Source organism: Staurois parvus, unplaced genomic scaffold (genome assembly GCF_062004578.1).
Source record: "Staurois parvus isolate SC_StPar_1 unplaced genomic scaffold, SC_StPar_1.0 ptg000634l, whole genome shotgun sequence".
Taxonomy (NCBI): domain Eukaryota; kingdom Metazoa; phylum Chordata; class Amphibia; order Anura; family Ranidae; genus Staurois; species Staurois parvus.
In genome coordinates, this window is record NW_028318430.1 from 9,976,488 (window position 1) to 9,999,639 (window position 23,152).

A 23,152-nucleotide genomic window follows, 5' to 3' on the forward strand; every position below is an offset into this window, starting at 1 on the left:
CCTTGTTGATAGTTTGTTATTTGTCCTGTATTATGGGCTTTCTTAAAATGGCTGTGACTTCTCTCACATTTTACGTCATGTGACGCGATTACGCGGGATGTCATGACATCATCACTATGCATCAGTAACATCCCCACACATGGGCAGTACAGCCCCAACACTGCCATTTTGGCACCAATTGACAGCTATTTAAACCCAGTAGGTTTAATTAATTTTCGGACTACACAGGGGGAATAGGGGTGAGGTATATCTCTCCCCTTCCCTATTGATGGGAAACAATTCTAGCGTCTTGTGGTACCCCGATCATGGAGCACCTATTGGTCAGCCACTAATATTGTGGTATGTATTTGGATGGATCATGGGCATGTATACTTATAGATATCTTTGTACCATGTTGTTTGTCTACTTAAGCTGATTTTGATATGGGGATTTAGTTAATATTCATTGCTTGTATCAAATCTCCCCCCTTCTTTGAAGGGCTTGGATCTATAACCAATATGGGGAGTAGGGGTGCAGTTGGGAGTCTTGGGGGTTCATTTTCTTTTTTGACTAATGTACTTTGTCATTTCCTAGAATGACATTTCTGCTCTTTACAAGTGGATTTATATCTCCTCTTGACCGATGATTACTCCTCATTAGTTGTTGGAGGCCCTCTTTCCATCCAGATACGATTCACATGTCCTATATATCCTGTATGGGACATCTGGGAGGGTGTCAGTGTTTTTAACTGGTAATTGCTGTTAAGCCTTTTATTTTTGTTGTTTTGTTTAATTCTTTGTATGGTTATATATTGATTGTATGCTTTTTGTTCTAGTTTTGCTTTCTTGTAGGAATTTGTGTTTTGTTTTACCTGAAGAAGCAGGCATTGTCCTGTGAAACATGTTGGAAATATCAACAAAGTACTTATTCATGGTTCTAGGCTGAAGCTATGTACCAATATGTTTATTGATACCTACGATGTGACACCATCCTTCTAGTTGTTGCAATATCAACTGAGTACCAACTCATGATTCTAGGCTGAAGTTATGTATCATTTTTTCTATTGCTACCTATGACGCAGCACCATTGGTTTAGGTGTCAGCAACTACTCCCAATTAAGCCTTCATGTTTTGAGGTTATAGCTACCGGTGATTTGTAGCTGATGCCCATGACGCCCTCTCTGCGTCTTGGAGATCAGCAGGAAATGCTGTGGCTGGGTTACTGTTTGTAGTTCTATCCTTTTCATCAATTGAATTTTATGATCTTCTATGTATGTGTTTGACAGTCATGTTCCACCTGTTGGTGGTTTTTTAATCTAATAAAAGGTGTTCAATGTTTACAAATTGTCTTTGTATTATTTTGTATAACCAATGTTGACTCATTAGTTGTTCTTGGTTAGGGTCTCATTTATTCCAATTCGGGGTGTGGTACCAGTAAAACCCTGTTCACAAGGACATGGAGAGTAATTTTGTCTCCATCTCCCACTCTTTGTATATCTAATGCAGAGATATGACCAGTCACCCTGTAAAAGTAGAGCAGCAACAGTAACCAGTTCTCATTATAGAAGCTCCTATATGGAAGCAAAGTTTACTGCATGGATGTGGAAAAATTCACAAAGAACACCAAGATTCAAGTAAGAATATACACACCTCTTGTATTTAAACAATATTTGCTCCTCTTGGAGTTTAACAGACTACATTCATATGGCTGTAAACATTTTACTGATGTTTTTCTGTAACAAAAGTTCCTGTGTAAATACTTTCTTATAAGTCCATTTTAAATGCATAACCTTTTCCTTTTTGCTTGTATACCAGAATGCATGGTGTACATCTGTACAGTATGTCCTCAGACATAGATTTTTTTTTTCCTTTTTAAATCTGAATGCAGTGCATGTTTAGGCAGCTCCGTTCAGATCAGTAAATAAAACATTTTCAAATGTGTTTTTTCTTATTTTCTTTCTTTTTTTTTTTTACTGGCATGTGAATGTAGCCTAAAGACAAAAAAACAAACAAAGAAAAAAACCACACAAATCATCAGCATTTTTAAAAATAATAAACCTCTCACTTTAATTTCAAGCATGTCAACAAAACAAGTCAATACCAAATATTTTAAGGGACAGTACTTTTGAGGTTATTTTCATATAGTGCCAACATATCTTTCATCACATTTATCCACCAAAGGACATGAATGTATGCAGTTTACTTAGTCACAGAAAAAAAAAAAAAAGACATGTTTTAACATACAAAATAACTGATGAAAGTCAGCATTTCCATTGTAGGTAATATTTTCTTTTGGTCAAAAAAAGAGGTTTTAGTAACAAACATAATTTGCTGCCATTTGAAAAATAGATTTTGAAATGATTTCAAAAACACTGTACATTTTTACAAAAAGAAAAAAAAAGAAAAAAAAACAGAAAAAAAAACAGTGACACAGCAGAGGATGTTGTACATTGTGCAGGCACAAGAAAACAATTTGTGTTCTTATCATAGGGCATCATGTGCCCATCTTCACTTACAGATATAATGCCTTCTATTAAATAAAACAGCAGAACCACAGGACTTAAGGGTACAACTGGGATATGTCTAGGCACAAATGAATATCTGTATAAAACTAAAATGATATACACATATGTGCAGTAAACAAAAAAAAATAATTAAAACAGTTTAATGGAAATCCAAGATATTGTTTTACTAGAAAGGAGTTTTGAGGATTGCTAAATACAATCAAATGAACACTTTCCTACTTTCTTTGGATAAGGAGAGCAGCAGTCCAATGTCTGGAATACCCTCTTCTACATTGATGTTCTGCCCAACAGCTGATGCAGAATAACAATGTTACTTGGGCAATAAAAGCTTTAAAAAGTTCCTTTGTATCATGGGAACTTGACTTCTGTTCCTGCTTGAGACAAATTCAGCTGTGAAATGCTGAAGGTAGTGGCCAAACATTGGGGTGAGGGCAATTAAATGTATGAGACATCAAGTACATTTATTTTACAGTAAAGGCTGTACATTTTTTTCTAAACTTATCAGTTATGCAAAGTGAGAATTCTATATATAAAAAAATAATCAACAGAACAGTGCATGATGAAAAAGTGCAAATTCCAGTATTTATAGTAACCAATCAGAATCCATCTTGTAGTGCACTAGCTTTAGTAAAGCAAATTATGACTGGCTGTCATGAGACACTGCACTTTGTTCCCTCTGCTGGGAATTGAAGAAGCCTGACAGCACTTTAGTAGGCGTTTCATATTCCTTAAATAAGGGGAAATCATCCAATTCCTTAAAGTAAAGTGTAGGTAGTGAATAAATATCGCATGAAAATGCAGAGGCAGAAATCACCTTAAACATATAGGAAGTCTATATTTGTTGTAGGTAGGTACATAAAGAGCATCTATTTGCAAAGGAGATAACAGCAATAAAGTCTAGAGTCCTGTTACTACAGATCAGGATTTTGGAAACTACTTGAAGCTGGTTCTGTCTACTACTGGAGAAGGCAATAGAGACTTTTCATTAGAGCAGAAGAATTGTGCCGTAACTAATTGCAGTTATGTGCTCTAATTTTCTGGCCACACGACTGATATTTCTACTTTTTTTGTGTTTTAATTACCAAATACTGCATTTAAACATACCCTGAAGCAGAAGCAATAATAATCTCCATCACATGTCATTAAGAAACTCTGCATACTGGAAAAGAGTTTATCCCACTAATATTGTTCACTAAAGATTTTTATTGAATGGGATTCAGTAAAGTAAAATTCTTGGCCCAACCTTTTATTGTACTGCCAAAATGCCTGGCCATGCATAGCCAGCATAACTTTCATTGGCATGATAGAACGGTCCCCATAGACATTAGATGATGGAGCACCAGAAGACACTTCTGTTCGAGGCTCATAAGCAATCAGACTGGTTGGAAAACAACGATTGGTATCGTTTTAGCCCAATAAGGCCTGTTTCACAGGGGTTTCAGTTTGTATAAGAGCAGTGTGATCAGCAAGCTTTGACAAAGCATTAACAGAGCTTTCAGCAAGCTTTGTTGAAGCTTTTAAAGTAGCATTAAACTCCAGTTTGTAAATGTTGAACACAGATCCTAAAGGGACTGTTGATTGCCACTTTAAGCAAGCTTCTAGCAGCTTCACCAGGCTTTCAACAAGCTTCAAGAAGTTCTGAAACCTGTAAGTTCTGTAACCTGGATACTTTAAAAGCATCAACAACGCTTACGGAAAGCTCTGAAAATGCTTTTTCAAAGCCTGCTGCTCACATTGCACTTATACAAACTGAAAGTGTTACTAAACCCACAACAGTAAAATCTGTCTGTATATGCAGTAAGGCATGCTTGTTATACTCACTGTGGAACCTAAGGGGTTAATCCTCTGAATTGTGTAAAAAGGATGTTTTATCCCATCTTCTCTGATCCTCCCCTTCTTTCAGTGCCTCCTAAATATCTCCAGATAGAACAGAGGCTCGGGGGCAAGCTGCACATGCTCAGTTTGGTGTGTATTGCTAGAGAGTTTTCTTTTTTTCTTGGAGAGTGCATGTGATCAGCACAGGGCCAATCAGCACTGTCCAGACAGAAGTCAGGGGTCCTGAATCCTCCTACAGGAGAAAGAAAACTCCTCCTACAAGCTTTAACCAATGGTCTGCTGAACACTGATCAAAGTCACAAGACTGCTCTAACTGCTGATGAGAAAAGGTATTTAGCAGTTTATATTTACTAAAATAATTGCATTTCCATGTTCTGTATACTGTGGGGGACCAGATATAGTGAATGCAGGGTTCTGGGTTTAGTAACACTTGAAGCCCGTATGTTACAGGCCTTAGTCAGTGTCTTCAAAGTATGCAGCACGCCTCCCCTACCTCTCTCTATAGCTCAAACATTTGTTTTTAGGGACCCAGAAATTATCATAGATAAAAGTGATCAGGCCATGCCTGCACATCTGAACACCTAGATGTCTATGGTGACCTTAAAGGTACCTGTAATTGTGTAGACCATCTACTGAGAAAATATGTTTTATACCTTATCTGCTAATAATCAGCTTATGTATTGGTAACTACTGACAGGGCCAAGATATGTGTTTGGGCACTGAACAGCTGGAATAGATGATGCCTTTTTTGTATGGGTGCTTTGATGTTTGCATGTGGTCCCCAAATGTTTTTTTCCATCATCCTAAAATGATACTAGTCATTGGCAAGCAGTTGACGGCCTAAAATTGTTAAAGTGCAGTTGGACTTTAAATTCTGCAATTAAGTTAACATACATTCCATGGAATAATTAATATGTATTTTTGGTATACCAGGATTACATAAAACTCAACAAAAGTATATAGAGATACAGCTACTTTGATTTTATATTAGACCACTGAGAATTGTAATGTCAGTGAATGCTTCAAGAAATGTTAAAGCTTTTGTCATTTTTTTTTTTTTTTTATGATGAGACTAATTTTTTTTTAATTTTGGCTAGTTTGCATTTTAACTGTAATGTACAACTGTGACTAAGGCTAAGCATGTTCGGCGGAACCAATAACCTAGAAGAGAAACCTGTGAGCCAAACCATGAAGCATAATGCTAGGAATACTATATTAAAATGTTTATACATTTAAAATGTACTTTAACTGGAGTTTTAAAAAGCAGTCTTGTCCCACGAGTTTTGTTCCTGTGGTGGTAACGGCACTTATAGAAAAGCATAGTCAGTAAGAAGCATTGGGGTTGATTTATAAAAACTGGAGCAAAGAAAAGTAGAGATGTGCTTAGTTTGTACTGTGTTGGTGATTTGTTATTTATGATAGAGCCCAGAAGGCAGACCCAGCACTGCATGGTTAGGGGGTTATTGTGAGGGGGCCCATACTAAAGATGTTAATGTACCCTATTCATTGGAAAGGGCTTCCTAATGCACTAGGAAAGGCGCATGCACTATTTTTAGCTACACGGCGAACCACATTGCATATCACCATGCATTGTGGTGCACCGCAATGCAGGTGCTTTGTAAATAGCATAATGGGGTATCATTCGGAATGAATGGCACCCCAGAACACTAGTGTACACAATGTGCATTTCCACACATTGCCACAATGCAACTGTTCGACCCTGGCCTTATACAACTTTCACATAAGAGCCCATTTACACAAGCAGCAGCGCATTATGGGGCGTATAATGCATATGCTGGAGTGCCCTGCAGCTTTGTTTACCCTGAACACAAAAAAAAAGGTAAATGGTTAGCACTTCCGCCTGGCAGCACTAGGGTCGTTGGTTCGAATCCCAGCCACGACACCACCTACCTGGAGTTTGCATGTTCTCCGTGTGCGGGTTTCCTGCTGGTACTCCCGTTTCCTCCCACACTCCAAAGACATGCTGGAAGGTTAATTAGATCCTGTCTAAATTGTCCCTAGTATGCATATGTATGAATGTGAGTTAGGGACCTTAGATTATATGCCCCTTGAGGGTTAGGGACTGATGTGAATGTACAATATATATATGTGTGTGTGTGTGTGTGTGTGTGTGTGTGTGTGTGTGTGTGTGTGTGATGGTGCTATATAAGTTCCTGAAATAAATAAAACAAAACATTTAAACTCTATGCATGTTGAAATGTGCTAATGTACGTTGCATTGCATAAAAATGCAGACAGTAAACACACACCAACCTGTATGGTGTGAGCAAGGTACATAGAAAATAATTGTTTTCAATGTGGCTTTTTGTTGAGTCGCCATATATCTAGCTGATCAACTCAGTTCAGACCTTTTTTTTTTTTTTTTAGTAGAGTGGGGGAAGTTAGAAACCATATCAGATTTTTATTGCCCTTGGTTTCCAAAATTAAAAATATTTTTTTTTTCCTTTTGAAAGTAGCTACAACATGGGTAGAAAAGCCTGTCCCCTGCTAGCATACTGCAGTGAAGTATCCTTGCTCTTTCTGGTTTAGCAGTGACCTCTTTGCAGAACATGTCCCCTAAAGAGTAAGAAATATACCTCTGAGGTCAGCAAAGCTCATGGTCCCTGCTGATCATTGAGCAGATCTATAGGTGTTGAAAATCTGCAAAGGAAAAAAACTGCTTACACACAGAGAGGAAGGTTCTGTAGCTGCTGGCAAGGCACAGGCTTTTCTACTCTGACTGTGGCTGCTTTAGAAAGAAGTAAAACTCTTATTGAATACCTTTTTTGTTTTGATACAACTAGAATGTATTTAGCGGATTTAAACTAACAGTTCTACTAAGAGTTTTAGGTGTAAGTTCAGGTTTAGAGTTGTAATTAGGCTTACATTTTGTGGTTATTTTGAGGAGCAAAACCAAAAGGATAATGGTAACTTCATACTAACTTAGTACTACTTCATCAGATAAGATACATTTTTCGGTTAAAAAATTTACTGACTTTCATTCCTTGCAATTTTATTGCAATGGAAACTTTTGCACCCCAAGCATTAGCCTTTTTTTCTTCTATACTCCAGTTTTACTAAATCAACTTCAATGTGAACCACACGACACATGAGCACATATAGGAATCCGAAGAGGAACTAATGGGAGGAGGAACACGACTAACACATGAACATATTTGGCAACTTACAATGACATGACTGATAGATAATGTTTCTTTAAAAGCAGTGAACACAGGGAAAACACCAGCTTGTTCTTTTGGTACCAGCAGCAGAGGAAAAAAGGACAAGATGTACAGTTAGATAGCATATTATGCTGTACCCACCAGCTACCTTTTGACATTAACATATAATAGAAATCATTCACACACAGTTCAGTAGTATAAAAACAACTAAAGCTGACATGACTAATAAACCACATAAATCTCTGAACAGGTAACAAGGAAAATGTATAGTGCTCTCAGTCACACAGTACCAGACTGTGAAGATTGTTCTTTGCTGCAGTGCTTAAAAAAATAAACCAAAAGCCTCCCAGGCCCAGAAAGAAGCAATCTCTTCTAATGTTAAACAGTGGTGGTCGGCATCCAAGAGGCTATTGTTTTTACAACAATCATTTTGCTGCATTTCCCAACTTATAAAGTAAAATAAGAGAGTTCATAAAGGCCTGCAGTGGTGATCTGTTACACAGATGTTTCCAACCCTGACCGGCTGAGGTATGAGCCCGTACTGGAGCTATAGCGGGTATTGGAATAGCCAAAGAGGGATGGAAGGTGGAAATAATCATTGCCTCGCCAGTGAGTAAGCATCACTTTTTTAGAAAAATAATTAGACCTGCTGGCTGTAGCACTGTTGAATTCGTTGCTTTGGTAGTTTGGGCTCTGCATGGAGGCTAGAGGCGTGAACTCAGAAACATGGTCCTGAGAGAGGCTGGAAGCATTCTGTGGAGAGAGAACACACGTTAGGAGGCAGAAAAGTTTGGTAAACTAGCTTTCATTGTATGACATAAAACAAGAATATTGGTATATTTACCCACCCAGAGAAGATGGAAAACTCTGACCCCTACTTTCATAAAATATAAATGACATAATCAAGGACCAATACTGTTTGTTGTATATCAACTTTCAAAGGTGCCAGGCCAGTAACAAGAACAGGATCTCATAACAAGGAATACATTTGGCTTTTAGGACTGATTTTACATGGCTGGACGACTACTGCAAACAGTGTGTGATGCTTACCAAGATCACAAAATGTAAATGTAAGACTCAGTACATACCAGATTACAGTTTCCATAACATGGACAAACCGCTAACGTGCATCTATGCCCAGACTATGGACTTCAAACTATTTGCATAGCCTTAACAAGCAGAAACAGCTTCAAAACAAGTCCTCACTCACTTCTAAAGCTTCCTTTTTTCACATTACAGAGCCTCACTGATCACACAGCTGTTGGTGTGTGCAAGCAGGAAGAGTGCAGATGCACCGAACTCTTTGTCTGCCCAATCACTTCTATGGTGCTTTTGAATGTGGCCCTCCCTCCCATATGGTCAACCTCCTCCTTCCTTGGTCCATGGGCTCACCTCCTTCTCTTATGGGCCTGGAATCAAAAAAGCACACTTCAGGATGCCAAGTGGGGAGAGGGGAAGGAATGCCTTTTTGCCCATCTCTTCTTTGTGGTCTAAACCCTGAAAGGCTCAGATCTTATGCATTTAAAGCCATTAGTTCTCTGCTAGGAGAGCCAGATGAAAGCAGTGATTGAGGACAATGTGTCCTTGATCAGAGTTGCCTGAATGCAGGGGAGGCATTGGGGGTAGCACAAAGTGCTATCACTTAGCAATAGAATTACGTTAAAAAAAATAAAGCGTTAAATGTAAAAAAAATCAAAACAATTAAAACAACAAAAATTTTTTTAAAGCTCTTCGCATTTTTATGTAAAAATTTGCATTTTTTTTCTTGTATGTGAAAAAAAAGGCTTCAACAGTGGAGGGTTAAATTTCATACCTCAGGAGGAAATTATAGGGCCCATGTCATCATATCACTTTATTATTTTGAAAAAAAAAACAAAAACTCTCACTTGCCCCTCTTCCTATGTGAATGAAGGGCTATGCCTCCTGGGATATGTAATGTGCATATCCCAAATGCCACAGCAAGAACTGTGCACATCACTCACGTAGGTGAGTGATGTGCATGGAGAGGCGGAGCTGGACACTTTTCATTAAAAAAAAAAAAAAAAAAAAAAAGGTAAACACTACACTAATCATGTATGGGAGGGGAGGGAAGGAAGGGTGGAGAGGAGGGGCATTTATTCAGAGGGTGAAGAGCCTAACCTTAAGTTTCTTGTAACTTTAATTGGTTTGTTTGCAATAAGCTGGTCCAAACAAAGTATTTGCTCAACTAACAGATGCACCTGAAGCACTGTATAAGCTGTATATAGCATCAGCTTTATACAGTATACACAGCACGTTTCGTCAGCAGGATGGAGACTTCCCATGCTGCTCCTGGAACAAAATCAAGTTGGGATGAGCACTGCTCAGTCATTCACAGGAAGCCTTGTGTTAAGATGCTTTTTATTATTTTCATTGTAACAAGTAAGAAAATACACCATTACAACTACAATAAAACCTTATTAACCATCAACAGAAACTGTGCTCTGTGTAATATATACTGCATAGTTATTACACACTGAAGCCATCTTACAGAGTGTGTAGTCAGAAAATATCCAAATAAAATTTACAGCATATACTGTAACTGTGATCCACAAGGAACCCTGGTGAAACAAACAGTGAGAAGTGAATTAGTCCGGGGACCCCGTATTTAATGAAAACATTTAGGAGAGCCACTAATAGTATAAGTTGGTTGGTATAGTGGGAGGGCCGCAGTTATTAGATGCTCTCATTCTGAGAAGGTCGGTGGGAGGGATCTCTTCAAGGTGACCAGAATAATCTTCATCGCAAAGAAATATATTATGTATAGACGTTTTTTGGTATGAGAACTCACCAGTAGATCCTCCACCAACCCTAACAAGCAAATCTTAGGACATTGAACATTTATGAGAGTTAAGGCCATTTCAAGAAATCCACATACTTGTGACCAAAACGATTGTATCTGAGGACGCAGTCACAGGGCATGGTAGAAGTCTGCCTCTTGGCCACAAAGTTGAAAACAGAGTGGAGTCTAAGATTATGTTTATATAAGTGATGGGGTGTATAGCAGCTTTGATGATACAACTTAAGCTGTATAAGCCTATCTTTGGACCATATTACTGAGGTCATATAGGTTCCCTTCACATTTTCCCAACCTTCCTCTGATAACAGGTATAATCTCTTGCCATTTAGACCTAACTGGAGAGGGGGAAGTTACTTTAGTTCTAAGAAGTTCCAGATAATAATATCTATAGTAGTATAGTAATGGGAGAACATTTTGGTCTCATCAGAGGATAACAGGAGTTTTTCCAGTTGTTTGGTGGAGCATGACCACAGTGGAATGAAATTGAGCATTAACCACGTGGCCTAGCTGAAAGTAAAAAAGAAAGTATTTCAGAGGAGCCCCAAACTCCTCCTGTATTGTAACAAAATCTTGCCCTCATGGAAAAACTGGTGCAGAAATTTTAGAGTCCTGGAGGCCCAAAATCCAGCACTAGGCACCTCAAGAGACCCGGGGAGCAGGGAATTACCTCATGTAGGATTGTTAATGGAGGCGGCCCAATCAGTAGAGCATACAAATAAGTTAACATATCATAAAGTTTTAGGAGAGGATTTTTATGATGGAGGCACCCAGTATGAAATCTGTGATTTGCTTACGTGCATAATTATGCTGAGATTCAAAAGACAACATAAGGGCCTTTGCCATACAGTCATTACACAAGCTGGGCTTGATCCAATCATGTATTGGAATTAATTGGGCAGCAAGAAAATATAGATGGAAGTTGGGAAACGTCTCTCCCGCCTTTTCCACCAGTAAGTAAAGTGTTTTGAGGGAGATTCTAGGAGGTTTATTGTTCCATATGAACAAGTAACAGATTATATCAATTTGTTTTAGGCATTTACGAACAATAGTACACAGAGAATTTACAAATATATAAAGACATTTAGGTAAAAAATAAATATGTTTTTAAATTAATTCTACTCATGAGATTCAGGGGCAGAGACATCCAGAGTTAAATTTTGTCTCTAAAAAGTTCAATAAGTGGCAGGAGATTGTTTTCTACATATCTAGAAAGGGGGGGTTGAACACTAATACCAAGATATTTACTGTAAATTGGTTTACCACTTTCAGGTGTGAACTAGGGTGTATGTTAGTAACAGTCTCCGGATCTAAGGGAAACATCAGGGACTTCTCCCAACTGACCCAGAAGCTCGAAAACCTCCCGAAGTTCTCCAGTAGAGTTAAAAATGGGAAAGGGAGAGATTAGTTTCCTCCAAATAAATTAGGGTATTATGTGTAAAACCTTGTATTTTTATGAATAAATGCAAGCCTCCCTCTGATTTGCTAAAGTGTAGATCATGATGTCATCTGCCCGCCTCTCCATTTCAGCCAATCAAAGAACAAAACAATTTAAAAGTCACAAGAAACCTGGTATCAGGCTTTAAAACTTAGTGACCTGGATCACCATGAACATTGTGGGCATTTCACATCTTAAGAGATCGCAGTCTATTGTTTTTTTTAATCATACATAAGAAATATATGAGGGTTTCCATTCCTCACCTACTCCTAAAAAGTGCAATTCACATGGCTGTTTTGCTGACTCACTGCCCAATATTTTCTGAATTGATGGCCTGGAAGAAGTATGCAGGTCAGGAATAATTAGCATAATTAGTTTAGAAGGGAATTTTTATGGGTTCCAATTAACTATCCCTTTTGAGGTGTACCACATCCCTAATATGCAAAGTTACAACCCCTTATAGGATATTATAAGACGTTGCTCAATGGGTCCTACATGGAGGTTTCTAGCTTATCTCATCTGTTCTATATGTATAGCGTAATTTAATGTAATTTTATGTGCTTTTTCATCTGTTTTTGTATTGAATAAAATATAATTTTTTAGAAGTAATTTAAACGTCCCTTTTGGTTAGTTTTGTGTTAAGGTCAGAGCAAAGTTAGAAACCTATATCTATAGATTTGTTCATGGTTAGTCACTCAAAAATATTGAAGCAAGAGGGTCCGAATGACAGCCAAGTAACTAGCTATTACAGAGTGCCAAAGCCATCCATGAAACGGAGCTTGCAAAGCTCCCTATAGCTGAGTCGGTCAGGTGGTGTGGTGTGACTCAATTCTGCTAGGAAAGAGGAGGGTTATGTGCTTCTTCTTCCTTCTCTGTGCACCATTTTGCAATTGATGTAATCGGTTCTCCCTGCTAAAATATCTATTTCACAGCATCAACTGTTATCTGTGCCTCCAAAAACATGGTTTAGAGCTCCCTACCTGATGGCTGCAAGTGGTAAATATGAAATATTCATATGCCACATTTAAAGACTTAGCTGATTAACAAAAAATATAAATAACATTTTTATGTTTTTAGCTCTAGTCATAATGAACAACGAAATATACAAGCATACTATAGAAATAAAAGCTATTTAAATTCATATTCTGCCCGCAACCACTTTATTTTGTCACTATTTATCCTCTAATTACATTTAGAATTGTTAGTATGCTGCTGTTATTTATGATAAAGTCAGTTTTGTTATGTGTTGTCTATATTAGACTGTAAGAATGCACACAAGCAGGCAATTCATTGTGCTTTGTTCTTGTCCTTGTGCACATGACAATGGCATTTTTAATCTTGAATTAAATTAAAAAAAACACCTTTCTGTAGAAAAGCATTTCTGAAATAACTGCCGCTATAAAAAATAAAAATAGCATATACAGGTTAAATCACTTGAATACATTAAAATAAAGTGTTAAAACCACCTCTTGTTTAGAAATGGAGAACCATGAGATGTTTATACATTACTGGCAGAACACAGTGTAACTGAGCCTTATTGTAAATTAGGAATTATGTCTCCCATAGATGGACCCATATATCAGCAGCAGTCATAATGACATTTTAGTCATTTATTTTAGTCTGCAACACAATGTCCTAAATGACGGAATGTTGATTATCAATTATGAAGTACATTTAATAATCAAGACGTTATGAATGTGCTAAACATTTTTTCATAGGGACTGTGTATTCTACTATAAAGCAAACTGTATGTGATTCTAATGAACCCAAGTACAGTCATATGAAAAATTACATGCACCCCATCAAAGTTGTTAACTTTTTTCTTTTCTAACATATTTGAATGGGCAAACATTCAAACTGTGAACTTGATATATTTGAACAAATGACACATAAAATGTTTCATGGTCTATTATTGTGCATCATTTTAAATTAAATTCAGATTTGTCATGTGAAAATGTAAGTACCACCAATTCAGATTCATAAAATTAGGATCAGGTGTTCCAGATTAGGTGCCAGCCCTCCTTAGGGAATACTCTGGTGGATCTGGTCTTATTTGACCCTTTCACAGCTGAAGTAATTTTTTTGCACATACAGGCTTCATGCACACTAGCGTTTTATTATAAGCTCAAAAACGCTAGAAAACAAAGCTGGATGAAAAATGCTGATTATAGCTTTTTTATGCTGGCCAAAAAAAGCTGTTAGGAGCATTTTAGGAATATTTAACATTTTTTTCTGCTGGAAAAACACTCCAACAAAATATACAAACACTATTTTTTTTCTGTTCCTAATTGCTGAAGCTTCAAAAACACTACCTATTGTATGCAATTAGAATGGTCAAATCAGTGTGGTTCCGACTTGGTCGGAGCCACTCTGATTTCTAAAGTAGTACATGTACTGCTTGTGGTGCAATTTGCATAGACATCTGTGTCAGAAGTCTTGCAAATCATACCTGAAATCGGCATCTCACCTGACTTTGAAATCGTGTGACGTCACTGTTAGTCGCACGATTTCAAAGTCGGGCTTGATGTGACCGGGGGGGTTAGTCTCAAGAATACTTAAACCTCCGCAGCACATTCTGTATTTTCTGAAAGCAGAGACTCTGTGGAGTATAATGACAGTTTCATTTTTTTGTGTCACAAGACAGTTTGCCACTATCCAGAAAATCTATACAGTTGAAGACAGACAGTACTCAATTAGCTTCTTCTCTGGTCAGAGTGACTAGAGAGTGACAGCTCTAAACTCAGAAGTGCACACAGCTGAGCTCAATCAGGGTCATTCATCACAGGGGAGATCAGCAAATGAATGATTGCTGATCTTCCACTGCTCTCCATTCTAACAACTGCCATGATGGTGCCAGACACCCAGGTGGGATATGTAAGCCCGGGACTCATGGTGGTGGTCATAGGGGGTGCAGGTGGGGGGCTAGGGCACCATGTTTTTGAGCATGTAGAAATTATAGAGCAGATTTACAGCCACCCAATTCATTCTACTAGAATGAAGGCAGCCAGAAGTAAAAATTAAATCAGTTTATTTACATGCTGGCACTGCTGCCAATATAGTAGTTATCAGCAGAAAAAAAGAGCTCCACCTCAGATATTCAGGGTCTGGTGGTTCTCTTTGCAACTGATGGTATCAACATGCCAAGAGCTCTCTAAAGCCCTTAGATAGAAGTCCATATCAGGAACTGGTGGGCAGTTATGCAAAAGGAGGTAAGAAGGTTTTTAAGGTCAAGGGTGTACTTCCTACTGTACACAATTACATCTATTTTTTTTTATGAAGGGATAATTGGGAAGGCAACGTTTTCCTTTTGTTTTTATTCAAGTACATTGCCTTTAAAGTGTAGGAACTGTTTAAAAGAAGTTATGTTTGCCTGTTCCATTATGGTGAAAAAGCAAAAACTGCTTGGAGAACTTACTTTTCCACACAATTGCAGTTCTGAATAGAGTTGGGGAAGACTAGACCTCCCCCCACCTTCCCCACCTCCTCCTATCTGTTTCTCAACTGTACTGTGCCAGGTTTCTAAATTACTAGCCACCCAAAACCATAGCAACCCCCCACTATCAGTCTTAGCCAAACTGTAGGCACCCACCTAGACTCCAAACCAAACCTTGAAGTGGAGTTCCAGCCAAAAGGGGAAGTTCTGCTTTAAAGACAGGTCCCCCACTCCCCATTAAGGATTGGCACCTTTGGGGAAAGGGGGGGGTAGGTACCAGAAATTGATAGGTATCTATTCCCAATTCCGCTGCAATTGTCTAGGCGATTGGAAGCGAAAATTGTCCCCCCCATAGTCTTCTAGGACATGACAGATTCCAGACGACTACGGGGCCATTCAGAAAGGGCAACGCTACTAGCAGTTACAGCCGGGTGCCCACACTGAAGATGCCGGCACCGGGAACACTGAATGGCCGGTGAAACAGGCTGCGGGGAGGACACCACGGGATCGAGGGACAGGTGAGTGACTGTTTTTTAAAAGTCAGCAGCTACAGTTTTTGTAGCTGCTAACTTTTATTGTTTTACAGTCTGACTGGAACTCCGCTTTAAATCCATAAGCATAACTATAAAAGCAGCTACAATCCAAATACTGAAATTAAATTGATCCAAAATCAGATATTTTATAGTATTGTGCATCCAACACAACTCACAGCTGCAATCTCTGTAGCTATCGGTGATGTGGACAACTACCTTGAAGCAATTCCACAGCTTCATCTCAGCCAGTTCATTGCCCAACAGCAACCAATAAGATTCTCTCTTCAAAGCAAAGAAGTTAATAGATGCCTTTCTTGGTTGCTGTTAAGCAACATACACTGTCCAAGATGATTCTCTCCTAAGACAATTCCATAAATGAGGCCCGGCATTGTTTTCTGACTAGGTTGCAAGCATAATCCACAAATAGTCAATTAGAGAGTAGAAATACTCAGGCGAAGACCATATAATTTCAAAACAGATAATTTTATACTTACATCTTCCAACATACTTACAAATTTCCCATAGTAAAATACTTGTGATATTTAAAAAAATACAACAAAAATAAAATCACTCACAGCAAAAAAGGTTTGGAGGAAAATACTGAGAGTCAGCACACCAAGAGAAAAACATAATGGTCACACATATATCATACGGTACCTATCCAGTGAGCTTGCTGCACTTATCTGTTTACAGCACTGGATTCTTCCAGAAGTGGCCCCTCAATGCCCGAGTTTACTTTCAATGTCTGCTGTAGGGATGAGGAAGAACACCAAGATATGCTCTGGGCGTCACTTGTGAATTTACACACATGGAAAGGGCTACATATGCAATTAAAAGGTTTGTCCACCCAAAAGTGACAATTTAGGTGTAGGTGGAGCCCAGTGGGCAGTCAGTCCCTGGCTTTTTATGTGTCTTGTATACTTAAATAGCCAGGTCTCCCTGTTATGATTCTCAACTTTTGTTTCTGTTCATCTCTATGGATGTTCCTGCCCAACTTTACATTACAGAATCTCATGTCACATTCTCTGTAATGTATATTAAAAAAAAAAATTCAACAGCAGACCAGGAACCCCCATAATAGCCCAGGAACTCAAGTGAAGATCTTGTCAGTAGAGTCCCCAAGGGATATACAAAAACGGTCATGTGGTTTATATCTCCAGCATCAGTTGTGGGTGTACTGACCCTTTAATGTTAAAAGTGTGTTACATAGTTATATTATTGGTAAGAGATTAACTGAGTTTAACTGATGTAGCTTCAGAATTAAGTAAAATGAATAAATTAAAGTATGTTAAGGTAATTTTTTCCATTTTGGATAGAACAGGGAAGGCATAAAACCCCTGTGATGTTATCACTTTCCCGAGACAGAAAGTGATGGAATTCCAAAACTTTGCAGTTGTCACCAGAACAAGTGGTAAGGGAAATTTTCATGTGTTACAATGACAACTAAGATGGGAATTCCACTCACTTCAGAGAGATTTCCTATTTCTTCACCAGGAATGCAGGTGGCAAAAACCTGTCTGACAGGGGTTTTACCCTTTTCTACACCATCCACCCAATAAAGTGGTTGTACATAAACTTTATTACAGCAAAAAAAGTTCCTTATAACAACACAAGCTGAAAATCGTGTTGTTATAGCCTTTAAAATAGCAGGTGGCTTTGTGTTCTTAGACAGATCTTTTCTAATGGAGATCTATTAAAAAAAAAAAAAGTTTCACATTGGCTTCTTTTTCGAATATATATATATATATATATATATATATATATATATATATACATATATACACACACAGTGTATATTTACTCTTTTTGGAACATGGTATGCGTACTAAATCAAGATACAAATAGTGTTACTTTAAAGTAAATTTGTCAAGTCTGGGCAATTGAAGTAGTATATAAAACATACGAATGCCAACACAATCGAGTCTGGCAACTGTGGAACCTATTGGAGACTCCACTCACCTGATCTCCCCCTTCCTTGTTATGGTGCAGAACCTGCAGCGGGGCATGCCATGAGATCGGGCCTGGAGGTACACTAGGGGCTTTGGCAGTTGGGCATTTTATCCCCTCTCGCCTTTCCCTTCTCTTTCCCTCTTCTCTTTTTACTTCAACTTCCCTGTTTTTCTTTGTTCTTTTTGTTAATACAGGGCCTGTGTTTTGCACAGCCATCTACCCGCTGATAGTTCACTGTAGTTCCTGCATGGCTGTGACTGAAACCTGCTTACCAGAGGTCAGATCAACTGCCTCCTAGAGCTAATGGTTGCATAGGGTAGGTTCTGTTGAATGTAAATGTCAAGCTTGGTCCTTCCCCTATTGCCTCTGAAGCCTCCCGAGGTATCATTTAATGTGGTGGGAGGAAGGTCCTGGAGATTGTCAGAATTTACAGGAGAATTCAAGATTTCCTTAAAAACTTTACTGCCTTTATCACTGGATTTCTTAATCATTTTGAGATGCAGTTTTCACTGAAGGTAAGCCCTGCTTATGCATTTTGTCATCATATTCTGTGTTTTGATTGCCCAGACCTGTGACAAGTTTACTTTAAAAATATGTAGTTCATATTATGTTGATTTTATTTTGTCTTTCAATTTTCCATTAGTCTCTCTCGTTTTATTCTGATGGCATTTACTTGGCAATTAAACCTTAAAGTGGAAATCCACTGAAAACCTACCTACTCTTAAAAATGCTCCCTCACCCTCCTTACAGGGACTAACCTGACTAACCTGTGTAAGAAAGATCTGTATTCTTACCCATTTTCAGTCACGTAACCGACTGTGTCAGCCAGTACTGGCTACAGGGGAGAGGAGAGAGTGCTTGACAATGGCTAACAGTGCTTTGGGGCAATGATGTCACCCATAGGCTACCATGACTCATTGTTATTGGCACTCCCTTCACTGGCTGCTGCAGGGGAGCCAGAACATGTGACTGGACTAAAGTGACCTAAAACAGGTAATTATAAGCATCTTAATTACCAAGGATAATCAAAATAGGTGTTAGGAGTGGGGTGGGAGCATTTTTAAGAGTGATTAGGTTTTACATGGAATTCTACTTTATTTTTGAAATGAACAAAGTGTTTTTTTATTGTTGCAATCATAAAGCTGGTCACAGACACATTACAGCATTTGGACTTTCAGAAGCTCTGTGACAACTGAAAGGTCTCTTATCTTCTCAGACACCTGCAGGGTTGCAGCTTTAATCTTGTGGTTTGAAAATGTCCAACCTATCTGGTTTCTTTTTCACCAGTAGAGATCATTTAGAAATATCTGTAGTACTCTATGTGCCCCCTAGACAGCCAATATTGATGACACGACAAGTGTTGCCCAAGCGCCATCTGCTCCTTTAGGACAGTGTATATATTTTGCACAACCAATTAAATAATATGACTGTTGAATCACATTAATTCAGTCTTGCGGAGTTCCATCTTTCTTTTGACAACCACCTACTCCTCGTCAAATCAGCTATGAGCTGTGTAACTAAATGGCAAGCGTTGCATTGTGATTGAGATGACAGTTCAGTATCTTTGAATGATAAGGTTAGTTTATCATAAATAAAGCAAGCATGAGGAATGATTTTGAAAAATGATTGCTTCAGGAAAAATCGTGTGCAAGACAGAGGCAAAGTCTTAAAATAAAAGAAGCAAGCAAAAATAAAAGTGCTGCTCTTAGGCCATATAAATCCTCCAAAGATTTTGCTGTACTTTGCAGCCAAGTCTATTAGTCCCACTGGCAGTGATGAAACGCTGATGTACTGCTCTGGCTGTTAGCCATTTAAAAGTGATACACCCACAGTAGTATTGGAGAGTCACAGCAAGTGAGCACAATGGGTGTGTGCACTGAATAATAAACATGGTTACAAATGTAACTGTTGTAGTTACTAGAAAATAAAAACTGATAACAGAGATCAATTTGAACCTAGAACTGCTGTGAAGGTTTTCAAAGCTAGCAAAGAAGTCTATATACTAATAATCAAAATAAGTTGCTACAATTGAGTACTGTCTGTGATTCTTTTTTTACTTGCACTAATAGACAATTTTTCAGGACGAACATTTGGGGTATGTCCTCTTCATCAAAAAAGTATCATGGACAGTACTCAATTTATTCTCTTCTGAGAAGAGGAGATTAAGGAGGGATATGATCAACATGTATAAAAACATAAGAGGTTCATATAGTGAACTCAGTGTAGAGTTATTCACCTTGAGGTCTTCCCGGAGGACAAGGGGGCACTCTTTACTTCTGGAGGAAAAGACATTTAATCTCCAAATATGGAAAGGTTTCTTCCAAGTAAGAGCGGTGAAAATGTAGAATAGACTCCCTCAAGAGTTGGTTCTGGCCAGCTCAGTAGATTGCTTTAAAAAAGGCCTGGATGCTTTTCTAGATACAGTACACATAATATAACTGGATACTAACATTTATAGCTATAGCTGATCCAGGGAATATCCGATTGCCTCTCCGAGGATCAGGAAGGAATTTTTTCCCTTGTAGGAGCAAACTGAATCTTGCTTTGGTGGGATTTTTTGCTTTCCTCTGGATCAACTGAGTATAGGATATAATGTTTTTCCCCTTTTATGGTTGAACTAGATGGACTTGTTTTAAATTCAGCCATACTAACTATGTAACTAAGCGCACTAATATAGCTACAATCACCTCAAACCTGTTGCTACAGAAAGGCTTCTACTGCTATGTCACAAAGTCTCATGCCATGCATGGTAGAGACCACTACCAGCAGCCATATACAGTGGGGCAAAAAAGTATTTAGTCAGCCACCAATTGTGCAAGTTCTCCCACTTAAAAAGATGAGAGAGGCCTGTAATTAACATCATAGGTAGACCTCAACTATGAGGGACAAAATGAGAAAACAAATCCAGACAATCACATTGGCTGATTTGGAAAGAATTTATTTGCAAATTATGGTGGAAAATAAGTATTTGGTCACCTACAAAGAAGCAAGATTTCTGGCTCTCACAGACCTGTACCTTCTTCTTTAAGAGGCTTCTCTGTCCTGCACTCATTACCTGTATCAATGGCACCTGTTTGAACTTGTTATCAGTATAAAAGACACCTGTCCACAACCTCAAACATTCACACTCCAAACTCCACTACGGTGAAGACTAAAGAGCTGTCGAAGGACACCAGAAACAAAATTGTAGACCTGCACCAGGCTGGGAAGACTGAATCTGCAATAGGCAAGCAGCTTGGTGTGAACAAATCAACTGTGGGAGCAATAACTAGAAAATGGAAGACATACAAGACCACTGATAATCTCCCTCGATCTTGGGGCTCCACGCAATATCTCACCCCGTGGGGTCAAAATGATCACAAGAACGGTGAGCAAAAATCCCAGGACCACACGGGGGGACATATTGAATGACCTGCAGGGAGCTGGGACCAACGTAACAAAGGCTACCGTCAGTAACACACTACGCTGCCAGGGACTCAGATCCTGCAGTGCCAGACGTGTCCCCCTGCTTAAGCCAGTACATGTCCGGGCCCATCTGAAGTTTGCTAGAGAGCATTTGGATGATCCAGAAGAGGATTGGGAGAATGTCATATGGTCAGATGAAACCAAAATAGAACTGTTTGGTAGAAACACAATTCGTCATGTTTGGAGGAGAGAGAATGCTGAATTGCATCCAAAGAACACGATACCTACTGTGAAGCATGGGGGTGGCAACATCATGCTTTGGGGCTGTTTCTCCGCAAAGGGACCAGGACGACTGATCCATGTACAGGACAGAATGAATGGGGCCATGTATCGTGAGATTTTGAGTGCAAACCACCTTCCATCAGCAAGGGCATTGAAGATGAAACATGGCTGGGTCTTCCAACACGACAATGATCCCAAACATACCACCCGGGCAACGAAGGAGTGGCTTCGTAAGAAGCATTTCAAGGTCCTGGAGTGGCCTAGCCAGTCTCCAGATCTCAACCCTATAGAAAACCTTTGGAGGGAGTTGAAAGTCCGTGTTGCCCAGCGACAGCCCCAAAACATCACTGCTCTAGAGGAGATCTGCATGGATAATGGGCCAACATACCAGCAACAGTGTGTGCCAACCTTGTGAAGACTTACAGGAAACGTTTGACCTCTGTCATTGCCAACAAAGGATATATAACAAAGTATTGAGATGAACTTTTGATATTGACCAAATACTTATTTTCCACCATAATTTGCAAATAAATTCTTTCCAAATCAGCCAATGTGATTGTCTGGATTTGTTTTCTCATTTTGTCTCTCATAGTTGAGGTCTATCTATGATGCCATTTACAGGCCTCTCTCATCTTTTTAAGTGGGAGAACTTGCACAATTGGTGGCTGACTAAATACTTTTTTGCCCCACTGTATTTATACAATGGAAACAGTGTAATTATTCCCAAGCTGGTTTTACACTGTTAAGTACTGGGATTGCAATATTTATTCATTCTGTATAAGTATTCAATGTCAGCTGATCAATCAGAACCTTTTTACAGTGGATGTAACCCAGGGGACCAGCATCACTGCAGTGTTTGCATCAAAACATGATTTCAACTTATTCTAACTAGTAAAAAAGTGTCCCTGTTGTACAAGAAAGCCAAATTCCATTTGGCAGCTAAAGCCCACATGTCATTTCTAATCCAAGTGGATTAAAAAAGCACACCTGGATTCTGACCTGTAGCTATAAGCAACATTTGTTTTCCTTAGTTTTCTCTACATCATGCTTTAATGCAAAGTGAAGCCAAAAGACCTCTCTAAATGAGGTTGTAATAGTTGATCTTTCCCATCTAAATATTTACTGTAATATTATTATTAGAATACAAGAATTCCTCATTTATATTGCAATGACAAGACTTGTAGAGGCAAAAACCAAGAAAATGAATGACAGGAGGCCCCGTGTGTCTGTAGAAGAAATTATGATCATGCAAAAGTCAGAAAAAAAGAGTATCACCTTTAGGTCCATTAGAAAGTTATATTGCCTGTGGTCTGAGAAAGCATAAAGATGGTGGACTGCTCAACAGAAAGGCACGGTTGTTTAGTCTGTAAGTTCCCCAGAAGGTGGCAGCAGATGCCCACGTGCAATGTGTAAGCAAGGCAGCAGTTATTTATGCAAAGCAAGTAGAAGACAGTAAAGGGAAGAGAAGGAAGGAGAAAGAAACACAAGGGATACATTTTATTAAACACTAAAGCATTGCTAATGCAATATTAGTGAAGTACAAAGAGAAAAGCTCAAAAGGTGTGTGGGTACCTTCTACTTCCAAATCTGTCACATGGGAGGCGAGATGATCGTGTTGTAAAGCTAGTGGAGATGCTGCTGAAATTACTTTTACTTTTTTTTTTAAGGGTGACAATACATTTAGGGTCTTCTGCACATTGTAATGTATGAATGCCAGGTCTTTCTGGCAGAAAGATCATATGCAAGACACGCGAGTATGGTCCATAGAGTGCACAT

At 38.7% G+C, this 23,152-nt stretch overlaps 1 protein-coding gene across 2 annotated transcripts in view; it reads right to left on the reverse strand.

The window, feature by feature from the left end:
• Positions 1-2,018: 2,018 nt before the first annotated feature.
• Positions 2,019-23,152, reverse strand: part of ATP11A (ATPase phospholipid transporting 11A) — a 224,736-nt gene continuing 203,602 nt past the window's right edge. Inside the window, exons 29-30 of one of the 2 annotated variants that reach the window (XM_089693568.1) lie at positions 22,652-22,740; positions 8,141-8,273 (exon numbers count right to left, since the gene is read on the reverse strand). In XM_089693568.1, coding sequence (XP_089549694.1) covers positions 22,663-22,740 — 78 coding nt within the window. In that variant the 3' untranslated portion in view covers positions 8,141-8,273; positions 22,652-22,662. Of the gene's footprint in view, positions 8,274-22,651; positions 22,741-23,152 lie in introns of both variants that reach the window. The other variant, XM_089693567.1, reaches the window with a different exon arrangement.